At 41.1% G+C, this 19818-nt stretch overlaps 1 protein-coding gene across 2 annotated transcripts in view; it reads right to left on the reverse strand.

The window, feature by feature from the left end:
* Nucleotides 1–240: 240 nt before the first annotated feature.
* The window catches only part of phf24 (PHD finger protein 24), a 64452-nt gene continuing 44874 nt past the window's right edge, over nt 241–19818 (reverse strand). Inside the window, exons 4-9 of one of the 2 annotated variants that reach the window (XM_073829772.1) lie at nt 13909–13987; nt 12623–12825; nt 9151–9317; nt 7240–7275; nt 6198–6287; nt 241–2338 (exon numbers count right to left, since the gene is read on the reverse strand). In XM_073829772.1, the coding sequence (XP_073685873.1) occupies nt 2242–2338; nt 6198–6287; nt 7240–7275; nt 9151–9317; nt 12623–12825; nt 13909–13987 (672 nt within the window). In that variant the 3' untranslated portion in view covers nt 241–2241. The remainder of the gene's footprint in view (nt 2339–6197; nt 6288–7239; nt 7276–9150; nt 9318–12622; nt 12826–13908; nt 13988–19818) is intronic. The other variant, XM_073829773.1, reaches the window with a different exon arrangement.

Raw genomic sequence — 19818 nt, forward strand, 5'->3', positions numbered from 1 at the left:
TAAAAGAAAAATTGATTATTCTGACCCATAACAATGTATTTTTGGCTATTGCTACAAATATACCTGTGCTATAAAGACTGTTTTTGTGGTCCAGGGTTGTATATCGTTTTGTAAATATTTTCATCGATTAAAGTTGAGAAATCAATCTTTTTTATCTAGCCCTAATAGATAGATAGATCTATAACATTCAGATGAGATTGTGTTCTCAGTAAATGAATCACATCCCACACAAGTCCAGTGTAATTTTTAAAGTTAACATCATGCATTTATTTTCCCAGCACTACCAGCAAAACTCAGAGTATTGCACAGTCCCTTCAAATTACTGCCTTGAGCAATCCAGTACAAACGTTCTATAAGCAAATACAGTGGATATGACCATATAAAGAAGAGCAGATATGTTTCATACCCCTCACACAGTTTGATATAATGAATATAATGAAAACCAGGTGCCATTTTACAGGAGTGTGCATGATTTACGCCTAAGAATAAAAAAGCTTTAGGTATTAGAAAGTGTTTTCATCTGCACCAGATCTAAGAAAAAATTCAACATGAATAAAGAAGGAAGGAAGGATGAAAGATTTTGTCAGTTTTGTTTAGGCAGTAAGTTCTAAACCTGATTATCAACATTTTGAGGGCTCTTGCCTTTAAATTAGCATTTCAATGAGTGTTTTGGAAGATTGTATGTTTGCATCAGCTGTTTCAGCTAAACACAGAGTAATGTCACGTCTACAGGTGTTACATTTTTTTTTTACAGACCCAGTAAAATATAATAACTTGTGAGTTAAAAGAAAGATCAAATAAAAATAAAAATACAACAGGTCATGACACAAGGTATGCAAGGAAGGATTATGGTCCTACAAGGCCCCATTTTGTTACTATTTCCCCGGGATTAAAAAAAAAATTATAAAATAAGATCTCACATATTGTAATTGTGACTTTAGATTCAACAATAGATACTATAGATACTAATTATTTCTCATAACTGAGACTTAATATCAGCCTAGTGAGCTGTTTTGCTTTAAGACAGAATCCTGACATAAAACCCTAAAAATGCTAACAATGCACTACTCCAATACCCATACATACACAAAAATATGGGGTGAATAATACATTTTAATTAGATCTCTAAAAGTATTACAATTATAAGAACTAGCTCAATTTATTTTAAGTGTTTGCAATGAACATGTTGCTAAGCTAACAAATCAATACTCTAAAAACCATAAATATACATAAACAAATATTGGGTAAATGCCTTCTTTTTTAAAATTAAATGAAAATGATTTTTTATAAAATATTTACTGTTGATTTGCTAATGTCTGTGCATTTTGGAACATATTTGATGCCTTAAAGTTGGCAGCTCACTAGGTTTCAGAAATGAAGATCATATTTCACAATCCAATCAAATCCTTACAGGTAAAATTAAATTCCATTACTGTACATATCATGTTTCACTTTCACAGTATGAAAGTAAAAAAAGAATTACAGCTTCTCATAATTCTGACTTGCAAATGCGATTTGCCAAGTGACTGAAAACTCAAATTGATGTTAATCTTCTTACTACAGTTTATAATGGACAAGTAGCATTTGTCTGTCAATAACAATTTTCCTTTGTTTTCACAAAGCAGTCTAGAAGCTCCTTGGCCCAGTCCATAATCCATCACTGAAGGTATACGGGAATAAATATGCATACAATATTTTGTATAATATGTATATAGACTGTATAGTATCTATATATATATATAGCATCTCTCTTTGATTCCTGTGTGGCACCATTGTTGCCCACTATATTATATTCATATTTTGTGGTGACTGAAATTAGATCAGCAATGATTCAACCACTGCTCTCACATCGATCCATCGCCGCAACTCAAAAATAATACACCACGTTAACATCAAAACACTACGCAAACACTGTAAATTTGCTAATGCGTGACGGTGTTTCTCGCAGCAGGTTCTCTTATCGAGTTGCTTGGTCACAAAAATCGAAATCATACAAGCTCGTAAAAGCTCAAGAAGTGGTGACAGATGTGCTATTGTTCAGTAGCGTTGAATTTGTCAGTGTGTCGCTAGATTGTGTCGTTAGAGGAAGAATCCGTCGATGGCTTGTACAGTCTTAGCGTGTGGTGGCGTACTCGTTTGCGTTTGACTCTCGTGTGACTCTTGGTTTAGACCTCAGCGCCGCTCTCTTGTGAATCCGGACCCAGGAAGCCCCTCTGGAAGTCTTAGGCTATGCGGCCGCGGTTAGAGTGGCAAACGGATGTGCATGGCTGAGCTGTTGGGCCTGGCGGCAAGGATGTAGATAGCGCTCTCCCTCAGGAAGTTGTTCCAGGTAACTGGTCTAGAAAAAGAGTTAACTCAGTTAAACCACAAATTATAAAAGACAAATTTTGACACCTGACCTATAGCCTACTGTTTTACACCATGTCGTAATTACCATAATTTCATAGAATGTTACGTTATCTCGAAATTACGGTAATTACAACAAGATTTTAACACAGTTTTAGCTCTTAGAAGATTTCCAGCGTTCTACAAGGATTTGATATTGATAATAGTTGTCATAGAAATGCATAATTCCGAATTCCAAAATAGAACACCACATGTTGTTATTTTAGAATTACGGTAATTACAACATTGTGTAAATGCAACTTCACATCCTCATAGAGCTCCTAATTAAAATTTGTAAGCTGGGAATCTTGTAAATTGGGAAAGCATGACCACTGTACCATTTGACCACTACAGATTCATTTATGCGCTACTTAGGACACTATGTACAATGTCATATGTTATTATCTCAAAATTACCGTAATTACAACATGGCGTTAATGCAGCTTTAGCTATCAGAAGATTTCCAGAATTCTACGAGGATGTGATGTTGATAGCGCTGCCATAGAAATGCATAATTCAGATTCTGAGGACAGTTCCAAATAGAACACCACATGTTGTTATTTTAGAATTACGGTAATTACGACATTGCGTAAATGAAGCTTTACGTCCTCATAGAGCTCCTAATTCAAACTTGTACATTGGGAATTTTGTAAATTGGGAAAGTTGGGAAAACGTGACCTCTGTACCATCTGACCACCACAGATTCATTTATGCGCTACTTAAGACATTATGTACACTGTCATATGTTATTATCTTGAAATTACCGTAATTATGACATGGCGTTAATGCAGCTTTAGCTATCAGAAGATTTCCAGAGTTCTACGAGGATGTGATGTTGATAGCATTGCCATAGAAAAGCATAATTCAGATTCTGAGGACAGTTCCAAATAGAACCTCATATGTTGTTATTTTAGAATTACGGTAATTACGACATTGCATAAATGCAGCTTTACGTCATCGTAGAGCTCCTGATTCAAACTTGTAAGTTTGGAATCTTGTAAATAATAATTCACATTCTGAGGACAGTTCCAAATAAAACGTCACGTTGTTATCTCGAAATTACGGTAATTACGACATAGTGGTAATGCAGCTTTAGCTCTCAGAATATTTCCAGAGTTCTATACAGATGTGATGTTGTTAGTGTTGCCATAGAAATGCATAATTCCGAGACTGAGGACAGTTCTAAGTAGAATGTCATGTTTTATTATCTTAAAATTACGGTAATTGCGACATTGCGTGAATGCAGCTTCATGTCTTCGTAGAAGTCATAATTACAACGTATAAGTTGAGAATCTTCTGAGAGCTACGACCTGGTCATGCAACCACTGTGCCACTTGCAGGCCACAGATTTATTTAATAAATAAGAAGAATGTCACGTGTTATCTCGAAATTACGGTAATTATGACATTGCATTAATACAGCTTTAGCTTTCAGAAGATCTCCAGAGGTCTACAAGGTTGTGATGTTGATAGTGTTGCCATAGAAATGCATAATTCCAAGTCTGAGGACAGTTCCAAGTTATATGTTGTTATTTCGAAATTACGGTAATTACGAAATTGAATGCAGCTTCATGTCCTTGTAGAACTGGTAATTACAACTTGTATTTCTACAATCTGGATCGTGTGACCGCTGTACCACCTGACGGCCACAGATTTATTTAGGCTCTACTTAGGACATAACATAGAATGTTACGTTATCTCGAAATTACGGTAATTACAACATAGCATTAACGCAGCTCCAGTTTTAAGAAGATTTTCAGAGTTCTGTGAGGGTGTGATGTTGATAGTGTTGGCACAGAAACGCATAATTCCAAGGCTGAGGACACGTATTCTTATCTCAAAATTACGGTAATTACGACAGTGCGTGAATGCAGCTTCACATCCGTGTAGAAATTGTAATTACAAGATATAAGTTGGGAATCTTCTGAGAGCTACGACCTGGTCACATAACCTTGTGAGCTGTAAGTTGTACTACTTGAAGGCCACAGATTTATTTAAGCACTACTTAGGACGTTAAGTAGAATGTTACATGTTGTTATCTTGAATTTACGGTAATTACAACTGGTGTTAATGCAGCTTTAGCTTTTAGAAAATTTCCAGTGTTCTATGAGGATTTGATGTTAATAGTGTTGCCATAGAAACCCATAATTCCAAGTCTGAGGACAGTTCCGAGCAGAACATCACAAACTGTTGTTTCGAAATTACGGTAATTACAACTTTGCAACTTGTAAAGTGGGAACCTTCTGAGAGTTACGATCTGGCTCACATGACCACTGTACAACCTAATTGCCACAGATTCGTTTAGGTGCTACTTAGGATGCTACGTAGAATGCCACATGTTATTATCTCAAGATTACGGTAATTACGTAATTGTGTTATAGTAATACGTAATGTTGATAGTGTTGCCATAGAAACACATAATTCCGAATCTGAGGACAGTTTGGAGTAGAACGTTCACATGTTATTATCTTGAAATTGTGGTATTTATGACATTGTGTGAATGCAGCTTCACATCCTCGTAGAAATCTTAATTACAAAATGTAAGTTGGGATTCTTCTGAGAGCTACAATCTAATGTTTCCATAGAAATGCATAATTAAAAGTGTGAGGACAGTTCCAAATAGAATGTCATACGGTTGTTTTTTCAAAATTTACGGTAATTACATCGTGTTAATGCTGCTTTAGCTCTCAGAAGATTTTCAGAGTTCTACAAGGATGTGATGTTTTTAGCGTTGCCATAGAAATCTATAATTCTGAGTCCTAGGACCGTTACGAGTAGAACGTCACGTGTTGTTATCTCAAAATTACGGTAATTACGATATTGTGTGAATTCAGCTTCACATCCTTGTGAACTCGTAATTACAACTTGTAAGTTGGGAATCTTCTGAGAGCTACGATCTGGATCACGTGACTGCTGTACCACCTGATTGCAGCAGGATCATTTAGGTGCTACTTAGGAAGCTACATAGAACGTCACATGTTATTATCTCAAAATGTCGCTTTAGCTCTCAGAAGATTTCCAGAGTCCTAGAAGGATGTGATATTAACAGTGTTGCCATAGAAACCCATAATTCCAAGTCTGAGGACAGTTCCGAGTAGAATGTCACATGTTGTTAACTCAAAATTATGGTAATTATGACAATGCATCAATGCAGCTTCACATCCTCATAGAACTTATAATTACAACTTGTAAGGTGTTCTAGATGGTTGCTAAGGTGTTCTAAGTGGTAAACAGAGAGTTCTGGTTGATTGACAGCATTGTTAGTTCAGTGTTCAGGGTGGTTTCTATGCTGTTGCTTGGCAGTTGCTGAGCAGTTGCTAGGGTGTTTTGAATGGTTGCTAGTGTGTTTTTAAGTGGTGCCTAGGGTATTCTAGATGGATACCGTGGCATTGCTAGGTAGTTACTACAGAGTTCTGGTTAAGTCTCAGGGCATTGTTTGGTGTTTACTATGGTGTTCTGGGTGGTTTCTATGCTCTTGCTGGGTAGCTAAGCATATGATACAGTGTTCTGAATGGTTGTTTCTAGGTGGTGCCTAGAATGTCTTACATGATTGCTACTTTTTCTGGGTGGTTTCTATGCAGTTGTTAAACAGTTACTATGCTATTGCTAAACATTTTTTGGGTGTTGCTAGGCGGTTCCTTGGATGTGCCTATATCACTCAGATACCTCTTTTACTGTAAGCATATGTGATTTTTTTTCTACATATTTATTCTTCACCATCTGAAAATCATAATAATGCCAGCATTCTAGTATGGCTGTGACACACACTTGTAGTTTACGAGTGAATATACACACACACACACATACACCAACCTGTTGTCATTCTCCATGGCTTTATCTCTGCTTCTCTCGCTGCTGGAACTGGCAGGACTGCTCTCAGAGATTGGACCAACATGGCTGATACTGCAGATGAAGAAAGCAAGCTGAAACACACGCTGTTTCATTCAATCTCTCACACACAGATACACACTACCGGACAGCTCACAGTAGGCGCCACTTCTATACTCTCTGGGTTTTCAAACTCTAATTTGCTGTTCTAATGACACCTCAGAGCCCCGAGAGATGATACCCAACCACCGGCAAGACAAAACTAGTTGACTCATGAGCAGAAACATGCATTCAGGACTTGAATTGGAATTCAGAATGCATTCTCAATTCAATTCTGAATGGCCCACAATGACCTTTATATACAGTTGGCTCACAAACTCTAAACATTGCATGCCATTCCGTACACTGAAATGATCTGACCAACTTTATTGACTGAAATAAATTTATTTGAAATAAAAACTTCCTGTAATTAAGTTCAATGACGCGTGAAGCAAAACTGAGTGCAACCGTGACCAGAGCATTGAACAGTGACCCAAACATCTTGTCCAGAACTGGGACCGCTCAGAGTCGAGACTGTCTGCTTTGATCTCAAGCCCTCAGTTGATTTTAATGAGCGTAAATTAGGATGCAAGCTTAGTCATGCCATAAACGCGGCAAACATACACACAAACACCCACAACCCCATGCCCCCGCGCACTCAGGTGCTCATTTAACCTGCTGTGCTCCTTAAAACTGATGAAAAATATCCTTAAGGGCTTCTCTGAGGGGAGCAAAAGCCCCTCTTTTTGATCTTGATAATGGGAGGGCAAGATCTCATTTAATACAGCCATAGCGGCTGAGAGAGCGGCCATTACAGTCAAAAACTACTCAATTTAGCTTTGATATTTTTACCCACTGATTCCTTGGCCTCCATTATGGAATATTTAATAACTGAGGTGATAATGAGTATAATGAGTATAATAATGATGATGGCAGGGAACAGTGTAAGATGTTTCCAGGGGAGGCCCATGCAGATCGAGTGACTTACCCCATACTGAACAAAGGGGAACACAGTCCCATGAGTCTGCAGGGCAAATGGACATTCAGCAGTGGTGACAAAGGATAGGATGATTGGTGGTGGGGGGGAGGAAACAAAAAAAAAACAATAGCATGGAGCATGATGTCAAAAAAGACTGTTCAAATATTGAATTCGCAAATATGTTGATAAGTAAGTCAATCAAAATTCATGCAAAATGTTATATAAATTGTTTACCATTACCATTTAAAAGTTTGGGGGACGATTTTTTTTTAAAGAAACTGCATTAAAATTATTTTGAAATTGCATTGCACTGAACTGATTAAAAAGTGACAGTAAAGACATTTATAATTAGTGCCGTCAAACGATTAATCACAATTAATCGTATTCAAATGAAAAGTTTGTCTTTACATAATATATGTATGTGTACTGTATATATTTATTGTGTATATAACACACACACACACACACACACACACACACACACACACACAATGTAAACATTATGTACACTTTTATTTTGGATGCGATTAATCGCAATTAATTGTGTGACTGCACTATTTATAATGTTAACAAAAGATTTATATTTCAACTAAATGCTGTTCTATTTAACTTTCTATAAATTTTTCGGCAGCACAACTGTTTACAATAATACAGCATAATAATAATAAATGTTTCTTGAGCAGCAAATCAGCATATTAAAATGATTTTTGAAGAATCATGTAATACTGGAGTAACAATGCTAAAAATTCAGCTTTGCATCACAAAAATAAATTACACATTAAAATATATTCACATAGAAAACAGTTTTTTTTTTTTAATAGCAATAATATTTCTGAATAATACTGTTTTTATTGTATTTTTGCTTATAAGTTTTTGATATATTGATGAGCATAAGATATTTTTTTGGTCATTCAAAAACAATACTTCTTTTTTTACTGAGTGCAAACTTATTAATTTTACCAGTATATATTTTCCATACGTTGCTATTTATAGCTCATAAATTTAAAGAAAAATCTATACTTGCATGTGTATTTATATATACATAATAAATATACACAGTACACACACATATATTATGTACACAGAAACTTTTATTTTAGATGTGATTAATCGCGAGTAATCATTGCCAAGCACTAATATAAACATTATTTAATGTTATAATGTTATAAAAATTATTATAAATGAAAGATTTAACTTAACGTCCCCATTTAACCTCATTGCTATCTAGGAGACAGATTTGAGATATTGAAGACATCACATTTGTGATATTTGTTTCTTGGTGATGATGCTTGAGGAATGAAGGATTCAGAAGGACAAATGATCCATTTGAGATACTTGGCTCCATTTTACACCACAAATCACTGCAAAAATGCATCATTCTGACTTTTGAGCTCTGAGAGGGAGGTTTGAATTATGATATGACTGGGAAAGAGTACTCTGTCAAAGTCAGTCCTTGTTCCTGATTTCAGGCTGTCATTGAGAAACTTTCCTCTTCCCTTCCACAGATGACTTAGCCCACCAGTTATATCATCTCATTTACGTTGTGCATTAAGTCAGAACTGTCAGCAAATGCCCTGCTTAAATGATTCATAGTCCCTCGGCAGAGTTCCTGAATGCAAAGTTAGCCCGTAATTCATGAGAAGAGATGGGGGACACTTGCTAATAAAGTGAGAGCGCTTAGCATTGGCTAGCAGCTTCTAGAGGAATTGGCAGTTTGACACCGCTATAAAAATTGCCAAGCTTGATCCGATTTGTTGCTCCCAGAGGCCAGGCAAATTGGATGAGTCCCTGAAATGATTTTCAAGTGTTTGAAGTGTCTGAAGTTTATTGTTGATTATGTAAGTGGCTGTGATTGAGGATCATTCAGAAATGTCCCACAAACTATGATTAGCCTCAATGACTCTCATACATTCACCTCACCTGACATTGCAGGACTGTGATTCTTTGTTAATCTTGTGGAACCAGGAGGTTTGGGCTTTTCTGGCTTCTCCGGCAGTGATGATCCCATCTTTGTCCTGGTCTATACTCTGAAATATGGCCCGTGCTCGATCCCTCTCCTTCGCTGTGAGGATTCTTACTAGCGAATTCTGGATTGAGGAAAAACAGAATTATTTCCACAATGCTTTTAGTATAATGGTTGATTGTTCATAATAATTTAGCATTTAGAATTTTTTGGGGGGAGGAAAAAAAAAGGATAGTTTCCACAATGCTTTGACTGAATGGCTGATTGTTCATTTTAGCATTTGAAAAGTTTTTTTATAGGCAATTTCCACAATGCTTTTAGTTGAATGGTTGATTATATTGTTCATTATAATTTGGCATTTAGAAAGTTTTTTGGGAGAAAAAAACATTTTGCATTTAGAACTTTTTTCTTTTTAAAATAATTTCCACATAGTGTTTTTGTGTTTTTTGGCAAATGAAAACAGCCAATCAGCCAGTTAGGACAATGAGCTGTATTACTCAGTGTGCATCAGTGCTGGGAAAAGTTATTTATTAAGTTACAGTTGAGGTCCTAAAGTTTACATCCCCCTTCAGAATCTGCGAAATGGTAATTATTTTACCAAAATAAGAGGGATCATACAAAATGCATGTTATTGTTTATTTAGTACTGACCTGAATGATATATTTCACATAAAAGATGTTTACATATAGTCCACAAGAGATAATAATAGTTGAATTTACAAAAATTACCGTGTTCAAAAGTTTACAGCCCCTTGATTATTAATAATGTGTTACCTGAATGATCCATGTTTTTTTGATTAGTGATGACTGTATGATTTTGAGATCCATCTTTTCACACTGAGGACAACTGAGGGACTATGCAACTATTACAGAAGATTCAAACGCTCACTGATACTCCAGAAGGAAACACAATGCATTAAGAGCATTAATTTGAAGATCAGGGTAAATTGAACGTATTTTGTCTTCTGGGAAACATAGTTATCTAACTAACATAACTAACTATCTTCTGTAAAAATATGATATATAGGCAAAAGAAGAAAATTGTACTCTCCATCCTGTTCATAAGTTTTCACCCCCCAGTTATTAATGCATTGTGTTTCCTTCAGAAGGATCAGTGAGTGTTTGAACCTCCTGTAATAGTTGCATATGAGTCCCTCAGTTGTCCTCAGTATGAAAAGGTGGATCTCAAAACTTGATAATCTGATAATGTGTAAAGTCTTTATAGGGAACCCGGGGTTTTAAGACTTGTATGGCTTAATATAACATAAATAATGTATCTTACTGAAATATATTGTAGAAAACCCATTAAAGATTTACCTTATTTAAAAAATCCACACATCATTTTTTACATATTTTGTGGGATTATTATTATAAGGGATTATTTCCATAAAGTGAAATAATTGCACTCAGTAAGCTACTGGTGCTGACTGTTGCTATATTTTTACCACAAAACAACTCAGAAAATGAAATACTGATACAATGCCACATTGTGCAGCTTTTGGTTGTAATTTTCAGTCGAAGGGCAACAAGAGAACGGGAAGATGTCTGTGGACTAATAAAGCGTCCTAAAGACCTGCGTCCATGTTCTCTCCACTTTAGCCCTGATGCCTTGGAGGCTTTTAGTAGACCACAGCTACTGAAAGTGCTTACAGATGGCACAGACAAGAAACGCTAGATGGCATCCTGGCGGATGTAAACATGCCGAAGCCACTCAAGGAGTTTCTCAGTGTGGATTTCACTTGATATCCGGGGGAGTTTAGACTCCTTGTGGAGAAAAATTGATGGTACGACTAGGGCTGGGCAAAAAATCGATATAATCGATTTATCGATTTTGTAGTTTAAAACGATTTTTATTTTGCAAACTCAAGTTTTTTTGCCACAATAGTTTTTTCTGACTTTTCCGCGTTTCGTCTTGTGCGTTACCGTAGCGCGATATGAGCCAGCCCCCGCCCAGCGTAACACAGTCAAAACAACTTTCCAACGTGTAGCAGAGAACTACTTCCAAAGAAAAGCACAGGTAAGGGGCCATTCCAGGACGCGCCTGGAAAAAACGAACGCGTCGCACCGCACGCGTCGCTTCCATTATGCACGCGCAAGCCGCGCGTCTACATTTAAAATAACGAATTTGAGCGCGTAAAAGACGCTACATGTGAACGGCCCCTAATTCCGTAATTTGGAACTGGTTTGGTTTTGATGCAGCAGACAAAACACAGACGAAGCCTTCCTGCAAAATGTTTCAAGGCTGTTGCTACTAGAAGCAGCAGTACAACAAATCTTTTCCAGCACCTGAGGAATAAACATCCCAAAGAATGGGAGAAGTGCAGCCGGAATACGGCTCCTCTAGCACACCTGCTAAAAAGCAAACTACACTTCCTGAGAGCTTTACAAACTGTGCGCCTTATGATAAGAACGGAGCGCGATGGAAAGCGATTACAGAGGCGATCTTGTTTTATATTGCCACAGACATGTTGCCAATTTATTCTGTCGAAAAGCGAGGCTTTAATCACATGCTGAAAGTATTAGATGCACAATGTTTCAGAGATCTAACAAGCACGTGTTTTGTTGTTATAGATAAAAGTTTACATTTGTTCACCATTGAGCAGGCTATATGTCTGCCACAGGCAAGTTTCATTTTTTATATTCACACTATACTGAGAAGAGTTATTTTTTTTAATTGTAATGTTATGTTACAAAATTTGTAATTATCTGATTTCTTTAACAGAAAATGTAAGCTACTGTGAAGTTGTTGCACTTTTGCTTAAACCTGGGTTAAAGCTTGAAATTGTTGAATGACAGAGCCTCATTTACTTTTTGTTTTGGGATTCTATGCATTTTATCTCGAGGACAATCATAGCAATAAAGTTGCACTTTTGACACTATATCTAATGTCTACAGTCATTTTTTAAGTGCATTGGGGAAAAACAATCGAAAATCGAATCGAAACTCGAATTTTTCTTTAAAAATCGAAGATTTTTTTTTTAGGGAAAATCGCCCAGCCCTAGGTACGACATTAGGTTTAAGCCTATGCTTATATATATCATTACATGTAAGCTCTTTTAGTATCTGTGGTCATCGTATCAGTATTTTATTTTCCAAGTTGTGCTGCAGTAAAAATAGCAACAGGTAGCGCCAGTTAGCTCACCAATTTCACGTCATCAAAATAATGGCGCCCCCATAGTCCAAAATATGTACGATGTGGGTTTATTAAATAATGTAAATCTTTTGTGGGTTTTCTCCTACATATTTCAGTAAGTGACATCATTAATGTTATAATGAGCCATACAAGTCTTAATACACGGGGTTCCTTTTAAATATGTGCACGGCACTTTTTCCTGAATAACTGTCATAAAACATAAAATGACTTTATTTCTAGTTATTGCACCTTTTCCAATAATACAAACAAGCTATATTTGTCCATGTCCCACATTACCTCGGTCCGGAACTTTTGCAGCACTGAAAGTGACTCATGGTAGAGGAAGTCAGACCACTCAATCTGCCCCTTCTTCTCTGGATCCAGAGCAGCAAACTGGGCCAGAACCTCCTCTTCCTCCTCGTCAGTCAAGTCTCTTTCGAAGAGCTGCTTGGTCACAAAGTGCCTGTACTGCAGGAGTTCATCTGACACCAGGCACGACTCTGAGCAGAAAGTAGGTGAGAGGGGAGTTACTGCATCATCAATCAATGGAAATAGGTCAGGCCTAATTACAGTCCTGATGTGATGAATTAGTAAACCTTTAATTAGCTTCCTTAATTTACTGCTCAAAGTCACATATTTAAACCAGAACCTGGAAGACGCTTTTAAAGGGATAGTTCACCCAAAAATGAAAATTTGATGTTTATCTGCTAACCCCAAGGGCATCAAAGATGTAGGTGACTTTGTAGAAGTCATAAACAAAGATTTTTATCTCAAACCGTTGCAGTCTGTCATTTATCTAATGGCAGTCAATAGGATCCACATCTTTGAGAGTCAAAAAAACTCTGCGGCTTGTAACGATACATACTGAACAGTATTTATGTCACTTTTTACCTCTGATCCACTGCACTGTCCAACTGTCCTGGGCATGTTTACAACAGCCGGCACGTGACAAAGAGCAAGCAACCATAACTTCTGTCGATCAGACTCAAAAGTTGGGAGTCGGTGAAAAGTCAACACTCCCAGTTGAGGTCATGCAAGCAAACGTAAACTTTTAGTTTTAATCGGTTGCAACAATCATGATAAGTACAAGTAATTACTATTTTGAGTAGCTGTCGTACCCACAATCTCTCTGTGTATACAATAAGTGATGTATATGCACAACAGATTGCTTCCGCGCATGCGTCTACTATGCCAGAGCACGTTTACGCTTTATGCACCGGCTGTTGTGAACACACTCAGGACAGTTGTACATTACGGTGGATCAGAGGTAAAAAATTATATAAATACTGTTCAGTTTATTGCAAAGACTGATTGTTTTGTGTGCTAAGACCTCAATGTATCGTCACGAGCCGCAAGGTTTAATTTGGTTTTGTCTGTGTATGGTTTTTTTTACTCTCAAAGCCATGGATCCCATTGACTGCCATTATATGACTGACTGCAATGGTTTGAGTTTAAAATCTTTCTTTGTTTTCTACTGAAGAAACAAAATCACCTACATCTTGAAAGCCCTGAGGGTAAGCAGATCAACATCAAATTTTCATTTTTGAGTGAACTATCTACTAAAATGGGACTGAAAGAAACACCTGGGATGATCTTGCACTGCTTGAAGGTTTCCACCAGACTGTACATCTCCTCTTCCGTAAGCAGCAGGTTCACATTATCCTGAGGGAGGAAGAAGTAGAGTCTTTCAGTTCTGGCAGAGCAGACACTTCACTTTAAAGAGAATATTTGATTTCACTGCTTCCTTGCTGGTGGACTAAACGACCATTCCAACAGGAAATTCATTTTCAATACTAGCACTAAGCATAAGATGCTTTGTTGGTGATGATACACTGTGTTATTAAAGGGATAGTTCATGTAAAAATGAAAACTCTGTCATTAACTTCTCACTCTCATGTTGTTCCAAACCTGTAAGACCTTCGTTCATCATCAGAACACAAATTAAGATATTTTCAATGAAATCCAAGATCTTTCTGACCCTACATAGACAGCAACGCAACTACCAACTTCCAGATTCAAGGCCAAGAAAGATAGTAAGGACATTATTAAAATGGTCCATGTGACATCAGTGCTTTAACCGTGATGTTATGAAGCTCCAAGAATAATTTTTGTGCACAAAGAAAACAAAAAAAATTACAAATTTACCCCATTCACATACTGTACATCAATATTTGCAGAGAAATATTATGTGACAGATTAATAAATCATGAAATGGATATTACAAAAAGTGGCTTATTTCTTGATTATTTTTCTACATATCACTGACAATGCTAGTAAAAAAGATATACAAAAAAGCCTTAATGAGATAAATCCTGCTCAAAGCCCTTCAGACTGAGCCTTTAAAACAGTTACATTAATTATCTCCAGCAGCCAGTGTTTCAATCTCTTTCTCCCCCCTTTATCTTTCTAGAAAGGCTAACAATCTCTGAACCAAGGGTAATGAACGGCCTGACTAACTCGGCTTTTAAGGAATCCTAATGAGTTTGAGGTGTATGAGGTGCAGGAAGACTCTCGCAGATCAAATGACGGCTTGTCCTTTCATATCAAATTCAGAGCAAGATTTTCTTCCTGGCTCAAGCTCTGCCTTCAAACGAATGCTGTCAGAGCCTAGCAGCGCTGGGAGTAGCTGTATTTTCAATCAGCTTTCCCCAGCCTGATGAGAACTCATTTGAACAATGGCACTAGAGCAGATGGGAAGGGTACGTCTCAGAGGTACCTCCATTTCCTGTCAGCGACTGTGACTGTGGGATTACACTCCCCTTTTGAGGATAATCATTGAAATGAGATTGGATATCATGTCCGTTGTGTTATCCACGACCCGTTCTCAATAGGCATAGGTCAGAGACCCCAAAATGAGGAACAGATGTTATAAACAATGCTTAGCGAGAGGTGGGATTTGTTGCTGTCTCTAAGGCTACAAACATACTCTGCAGGTACACAGATGCGAATATTTGGCTCATCTCAGTGGTAGTTTCTTTGATACCCTGGAAGGATGTGATTTAAAATCTGCTATCTTTGCTCATGGGTGCACGGGTTATGGGCATCTTTTGGAGCCAGTAAACACCATGTGACTATGTAGCTGGAGGAAAATTACATCATGTCAACACAGATTGGCTGATGGCACCACAACAATGTCCAGTCCCAAGTCATGAAATTAAAATGCAAATGAAACATTACAGATTCATATGCTGCTTGTAGTGATTCCAGTACATGGCTATTTTTGAATAACAATTTCTTGGTTGAAATACTGACATTAAATGTGACCCTGGACCACAAAACCAGGCTTAAGTAGCACAGGTATATTTGTAGCAATAGCCAAAAATACATTGTATTGGTCAAAATGATTTTTACTTTATGCCAAAAATCATTAGGATATTAAGTAAAGATCATGTTCCATTAGGGTATTTTGTACATTTTCTACCATAAATATATCAAAATTTAATTTTTGATTAGTACTATGCATTGTTAAGAACTTTAAAAATGATTTTCTCAATATTTGAATTTTTCGCACCTTCATTTTCCTGTTTTTTTTAATAGTTGTATCTCAACCAAATATTGTCCTATCCTAACAAACCATACATCAATGGAATTATTTAGTCGGCCTTCAGATGGTGTATAAATCTCAATTCCAAAAAAATGATTCTTATGACTGGTTTTGTGGTCCAGGTTCACAAATCAAATGTTGACAGGTGGTTTGTGTGTACTTTCAGATTTACTTTACATAAACGACAAAATAAGTCCATTGTCTATTTCCACTAGTGTAGTGGTATATGAAGCAAACCAAGCAGCTTTCTGTTGATCAACGTTGCAAACTTGCATGACCAACTTGAACCCAATGCGAAATCTACGTGGGGAAATGTTTTACCTTTGAGCAAAATTACCAGTCTCTCAAATTCCTATTGAAATGACTCAGTTTTAACTGCAAATTACAGTTAGTTTTATTAGTTAATTGCATTTTTTAGATATTAATACTGAGCAGTATCTAGTTTTAAGCTAGTAAGTTACTCCAAACAGCCCAAATGACTTGAAAAAGCAACTGACTATCCACCTTATTTTTAAAGACCCCCTGTGGTGAAAGTCTAGTTCCCCTTCAGTCGAATCACTTCGACGTTACATGGGAATTCGCTTAGAATCCAATCATCTCTGAGCCTTATACAAAAGGCCAATGAAAATTGGCGAGTGGCATTTGCATGACGCGCCACGCCCCGTACATACGGGTATAAATAGCGACGTCATGCGCCAGTCAGACAGCTTCTTCGCTTCAGATCCGGTCTGATGTTGAGCTTGTTGTCTCTCTACAAGAGCCGATTTTCTTCAAGAAGTTCTTCCAGTATCTTCAAAGAGTTCCTGCTCTCTCTCCTGACGTGTTGCTTACTAAAAGAGATTCTTTTGCAACCGTCAGCGATCTCCTGCGGGCTGCCGTTTTCACGGCCATACAGCCGCTCTGCTTTCCAGCGATAAAAGTCCCGTTGAGTGCACAGCCGCCCCGCGGCTTTTTCCCTGGGCAGACCGGGAGCTAAAAGAGCAATTTCTCGCGGCCGTAAGACGTTCTTTTCAGAATGGCTTTTCGGCCGTGCGCTTCAGGATGCGGTAGTTTCCTCCCTCCTGCGGACGGACATGATCACTGCCTCACGTGTTTGGGGAGTGAGCACGCTGAGGCAGCGTTCATGGATGGTGAATGCATTCATTGCGAATGCATGACCATGACCATGCTGAAGTCCCGCCGCTCGTTCGCGAGGCGGCTCCCCCCGTCTTCCTCCCGCGGTCCGTCGTTAAGCCGCCAATGCTTTTCGGCCACCGCGGCGAGACGCGGGGGGGACTTAACTGTCACCGTGCAGAACGCACCGCCGGCCCAGAAAGCCCTGCGGTCTTCTGTCACACAGCATGGTCCCGTCGAGTTCCCGGAGCAGTATGCTTCCCCGCCCAGCGGGCTGAGCGTCTCCTTCGGTGCTCCTGCGGAGGATGAGATGTCGACCGCAGCATCAGAGGGAGAGTCATTCGGTGAGGCGGACGCTTCGGCGGCGCGACCCCCTCCAGAGGTGGCCGCTCCGTCTGAGGTGGACGTCGAGCTGTCGACTATGCTTCTCCGGGCCGCCAGGGGGATCGGTTTGGAGGTGCCTCAGGCGCCCCCGGCCGATCCTTCTAGGCTGGATGATTGGTTCCTGGGGAGGGCCCCCGCGGCTCCACCTCGCCCCCCCTCGGTCCCATTCTTCCCGGAGGTGCACGAGGAGCTGACAAGATCTTGGCGGGCCCCTTTTTCATCACGGCCCCGCCCCAGCTCCTCTCCCCTCACCACCCTCGATGGCGGGGCGGCCAGGGGGTATGCAGCGATTCCCCGGGTCGAGCGCGCTGTAGCGGTGCACTTGTGCCCGCGCGGCGCTGCCACCTGGCGGGATCGTCCGCATCTCCCGTCCAGGGCGTGTGAGCGTTCGTCCGCTCTTGCGGGCCGCGTTTATCACGCCGCTGGACAGGCCGCCACCGCCCTGCACGCTATGGCGATCTTACAAGTGTATCAGGCCCAGGCCCTGAAACAGCTGCACGAGGGTGGTCCCGACCAGGGAGTTATGGAAGAACTCCGCGCCGCCACCGACTTCGCCCTACGGGCGACGAAGGTCACGGCGCGTTCCCTTGGTCAGGTGATGTCCACAGCCGTGGTCCAGGAGCGACACCTATGGCTCACTCTGGCCCAGATGGCAGACGTCGACAAGGCTCGCTTTCTTGACGCTCCTGTCTCCCAGAGTGGCCTGTTCGGCGACACTGTCGAGGACTTTGCCCAGCAGTTCTCGGCAGTCCAGAAGCAGAGGGAGGCCATCCAACACATCCTGCCTCGCCGCGAGTCCATCCCGCCGCCGGTGGCTCAGCCTTCCTCCGCTCGTCGCCGAGGGCGCCCCCCCGCGGCCCCCACCAAACCTGCTCCGTCGCCTGCTGAACCCAAGAAGGAGACGGCCCGACGTCGAGCCGGCCGCGGGGGTGGGGCGCCGCCCGCCTCTCAGGGACCTGCAAAGAACACCCGCAAAAGAGCCGCGAAACGTCCCTGACGCGGGCAACCCGGAGGTGGAGAAGTTTGTTCTTCAGGGGACGAGAACATCTACGTCCCCGCTCCCGGTGGAGGGCCGGGGGTTGTTGTGCACTTTAACGCTGCCGCCGGCCCACGGGTCGGCGGTACCCACAACTTCAATAAAAGAGCAATTTCCTTCACCTCCGGGGCCTCGGCCCCGTGTTCCCGTTCCGGGCGGCACCAGGATGCCCTCTCGGAGCCGGACTCGGAGCTGTCTTTCGCCAGCGCGGGAACCTGGGAAGAAGGTAGGCCCTGCTCAGAGCAGCTTGTCTCCCCTTCCTGTTCCCCCCCTAGGCTGCCCCACCACGGTCACGTCGGTCAACGTTCCCTTGACACCCCTGTCGAGGCGCTTGGGGGCCTGGCTTCAGCTCCCCAGCCCCTCGCGGTGGTTGATACGGACGGTACGTCTCGGCTATGCGATTCAGTTCGCCAAAGCTCCGCCCAGGTACAGAGGTGTCCTTCACACTCGTGTCCACTCAGACACCCACGCCGCTGTCCTGCGTGCAGAGGTCGCAGTCCTACTGGCGAAGGATGCGATCGAGCTTGTCCCTCCAGCCGAGATGAGGTCAGGGTTTTACAGTCCCTACTTCATCGTGCCCAAAAAGAGTGGTGGGTTAAGACCCATCCTGGATCTCAGAGTCCTGAATCGGTCCCTTCTCAGGCTGCCGTTCAAGATGCTCACGACGAAGCGCATGCTCACATGCATTCGTCCCCAGGATTGGTTTGCAGCCATCGACCTGAAGGACGCGTACTTCCATGTCTCGATTCTTCCTCGCCACAGGCCCTTTCTTCGGTTTGCGTTCGAGGGTCGAGCATACCAGTACAAAGTTCTCCCATTCGGCCTGTCCCTCTCTCCTCGCGTTTTCACCAAGGTTGCGGAAGCGGCCCTGGCCCCTCTTTGGCTGTCAGGTTTCCGCATCCTCAACTATCTCGACGACTGGCTTCTGTTAGCCCACTCTCGAGAGGTGCTATGCGACCAGAGGGACCTGGTGCTTCAGCACCTCAGCCGCCTGGGCCTTCAGGTCAACCGAGAAAAGAGCAAACTCTCCCCAGTGCAGAGGATCTCTTTTCTCGGTGTGGAGCTGGACTCGGTCTCCATGACAGCCCGTCTCACCAACGAGCGCGCTCAGTCGGTGCTGAGATGTCTAGATTTATTCAGGCACAAGACAGCGGTTCCTCTAAAAACTTTTCAGAGGCTCCTGGGGCATATGGCAGCTGCGGCCGCGGTAACGCCGCTGGGCTTGCTTCATATGAGACCGCTTCAGCACTGGCTACACGACCGAGTCCCGAGACGGGCATGGCACCGTGGCACACTCCGGATTGGCGTTTCCCCGCAGTGTCGCCGCCTGTTCAGCCCGTGGTCAGACCCTGCTTTTCTCCAGGCCGGAGTACCCCTGGGACAGGTGTCCAGGCACATCGTGGTTTACACGGATGC

This window comes from Garra rufa, chromosome 23, assembly GCF_049309525.1.
Source record: "Garra rufa chromosome 23, GarRuf1.0, whole genome shotgun sequence".
In the NCBI taxonomy this organism is placed as follows: domain Eukaryota; kingdom Metazoa; phylum Chordata; class Actinopteri; order Cypriniformes; family Cyprinidae; genus Garra; species Garra rufa.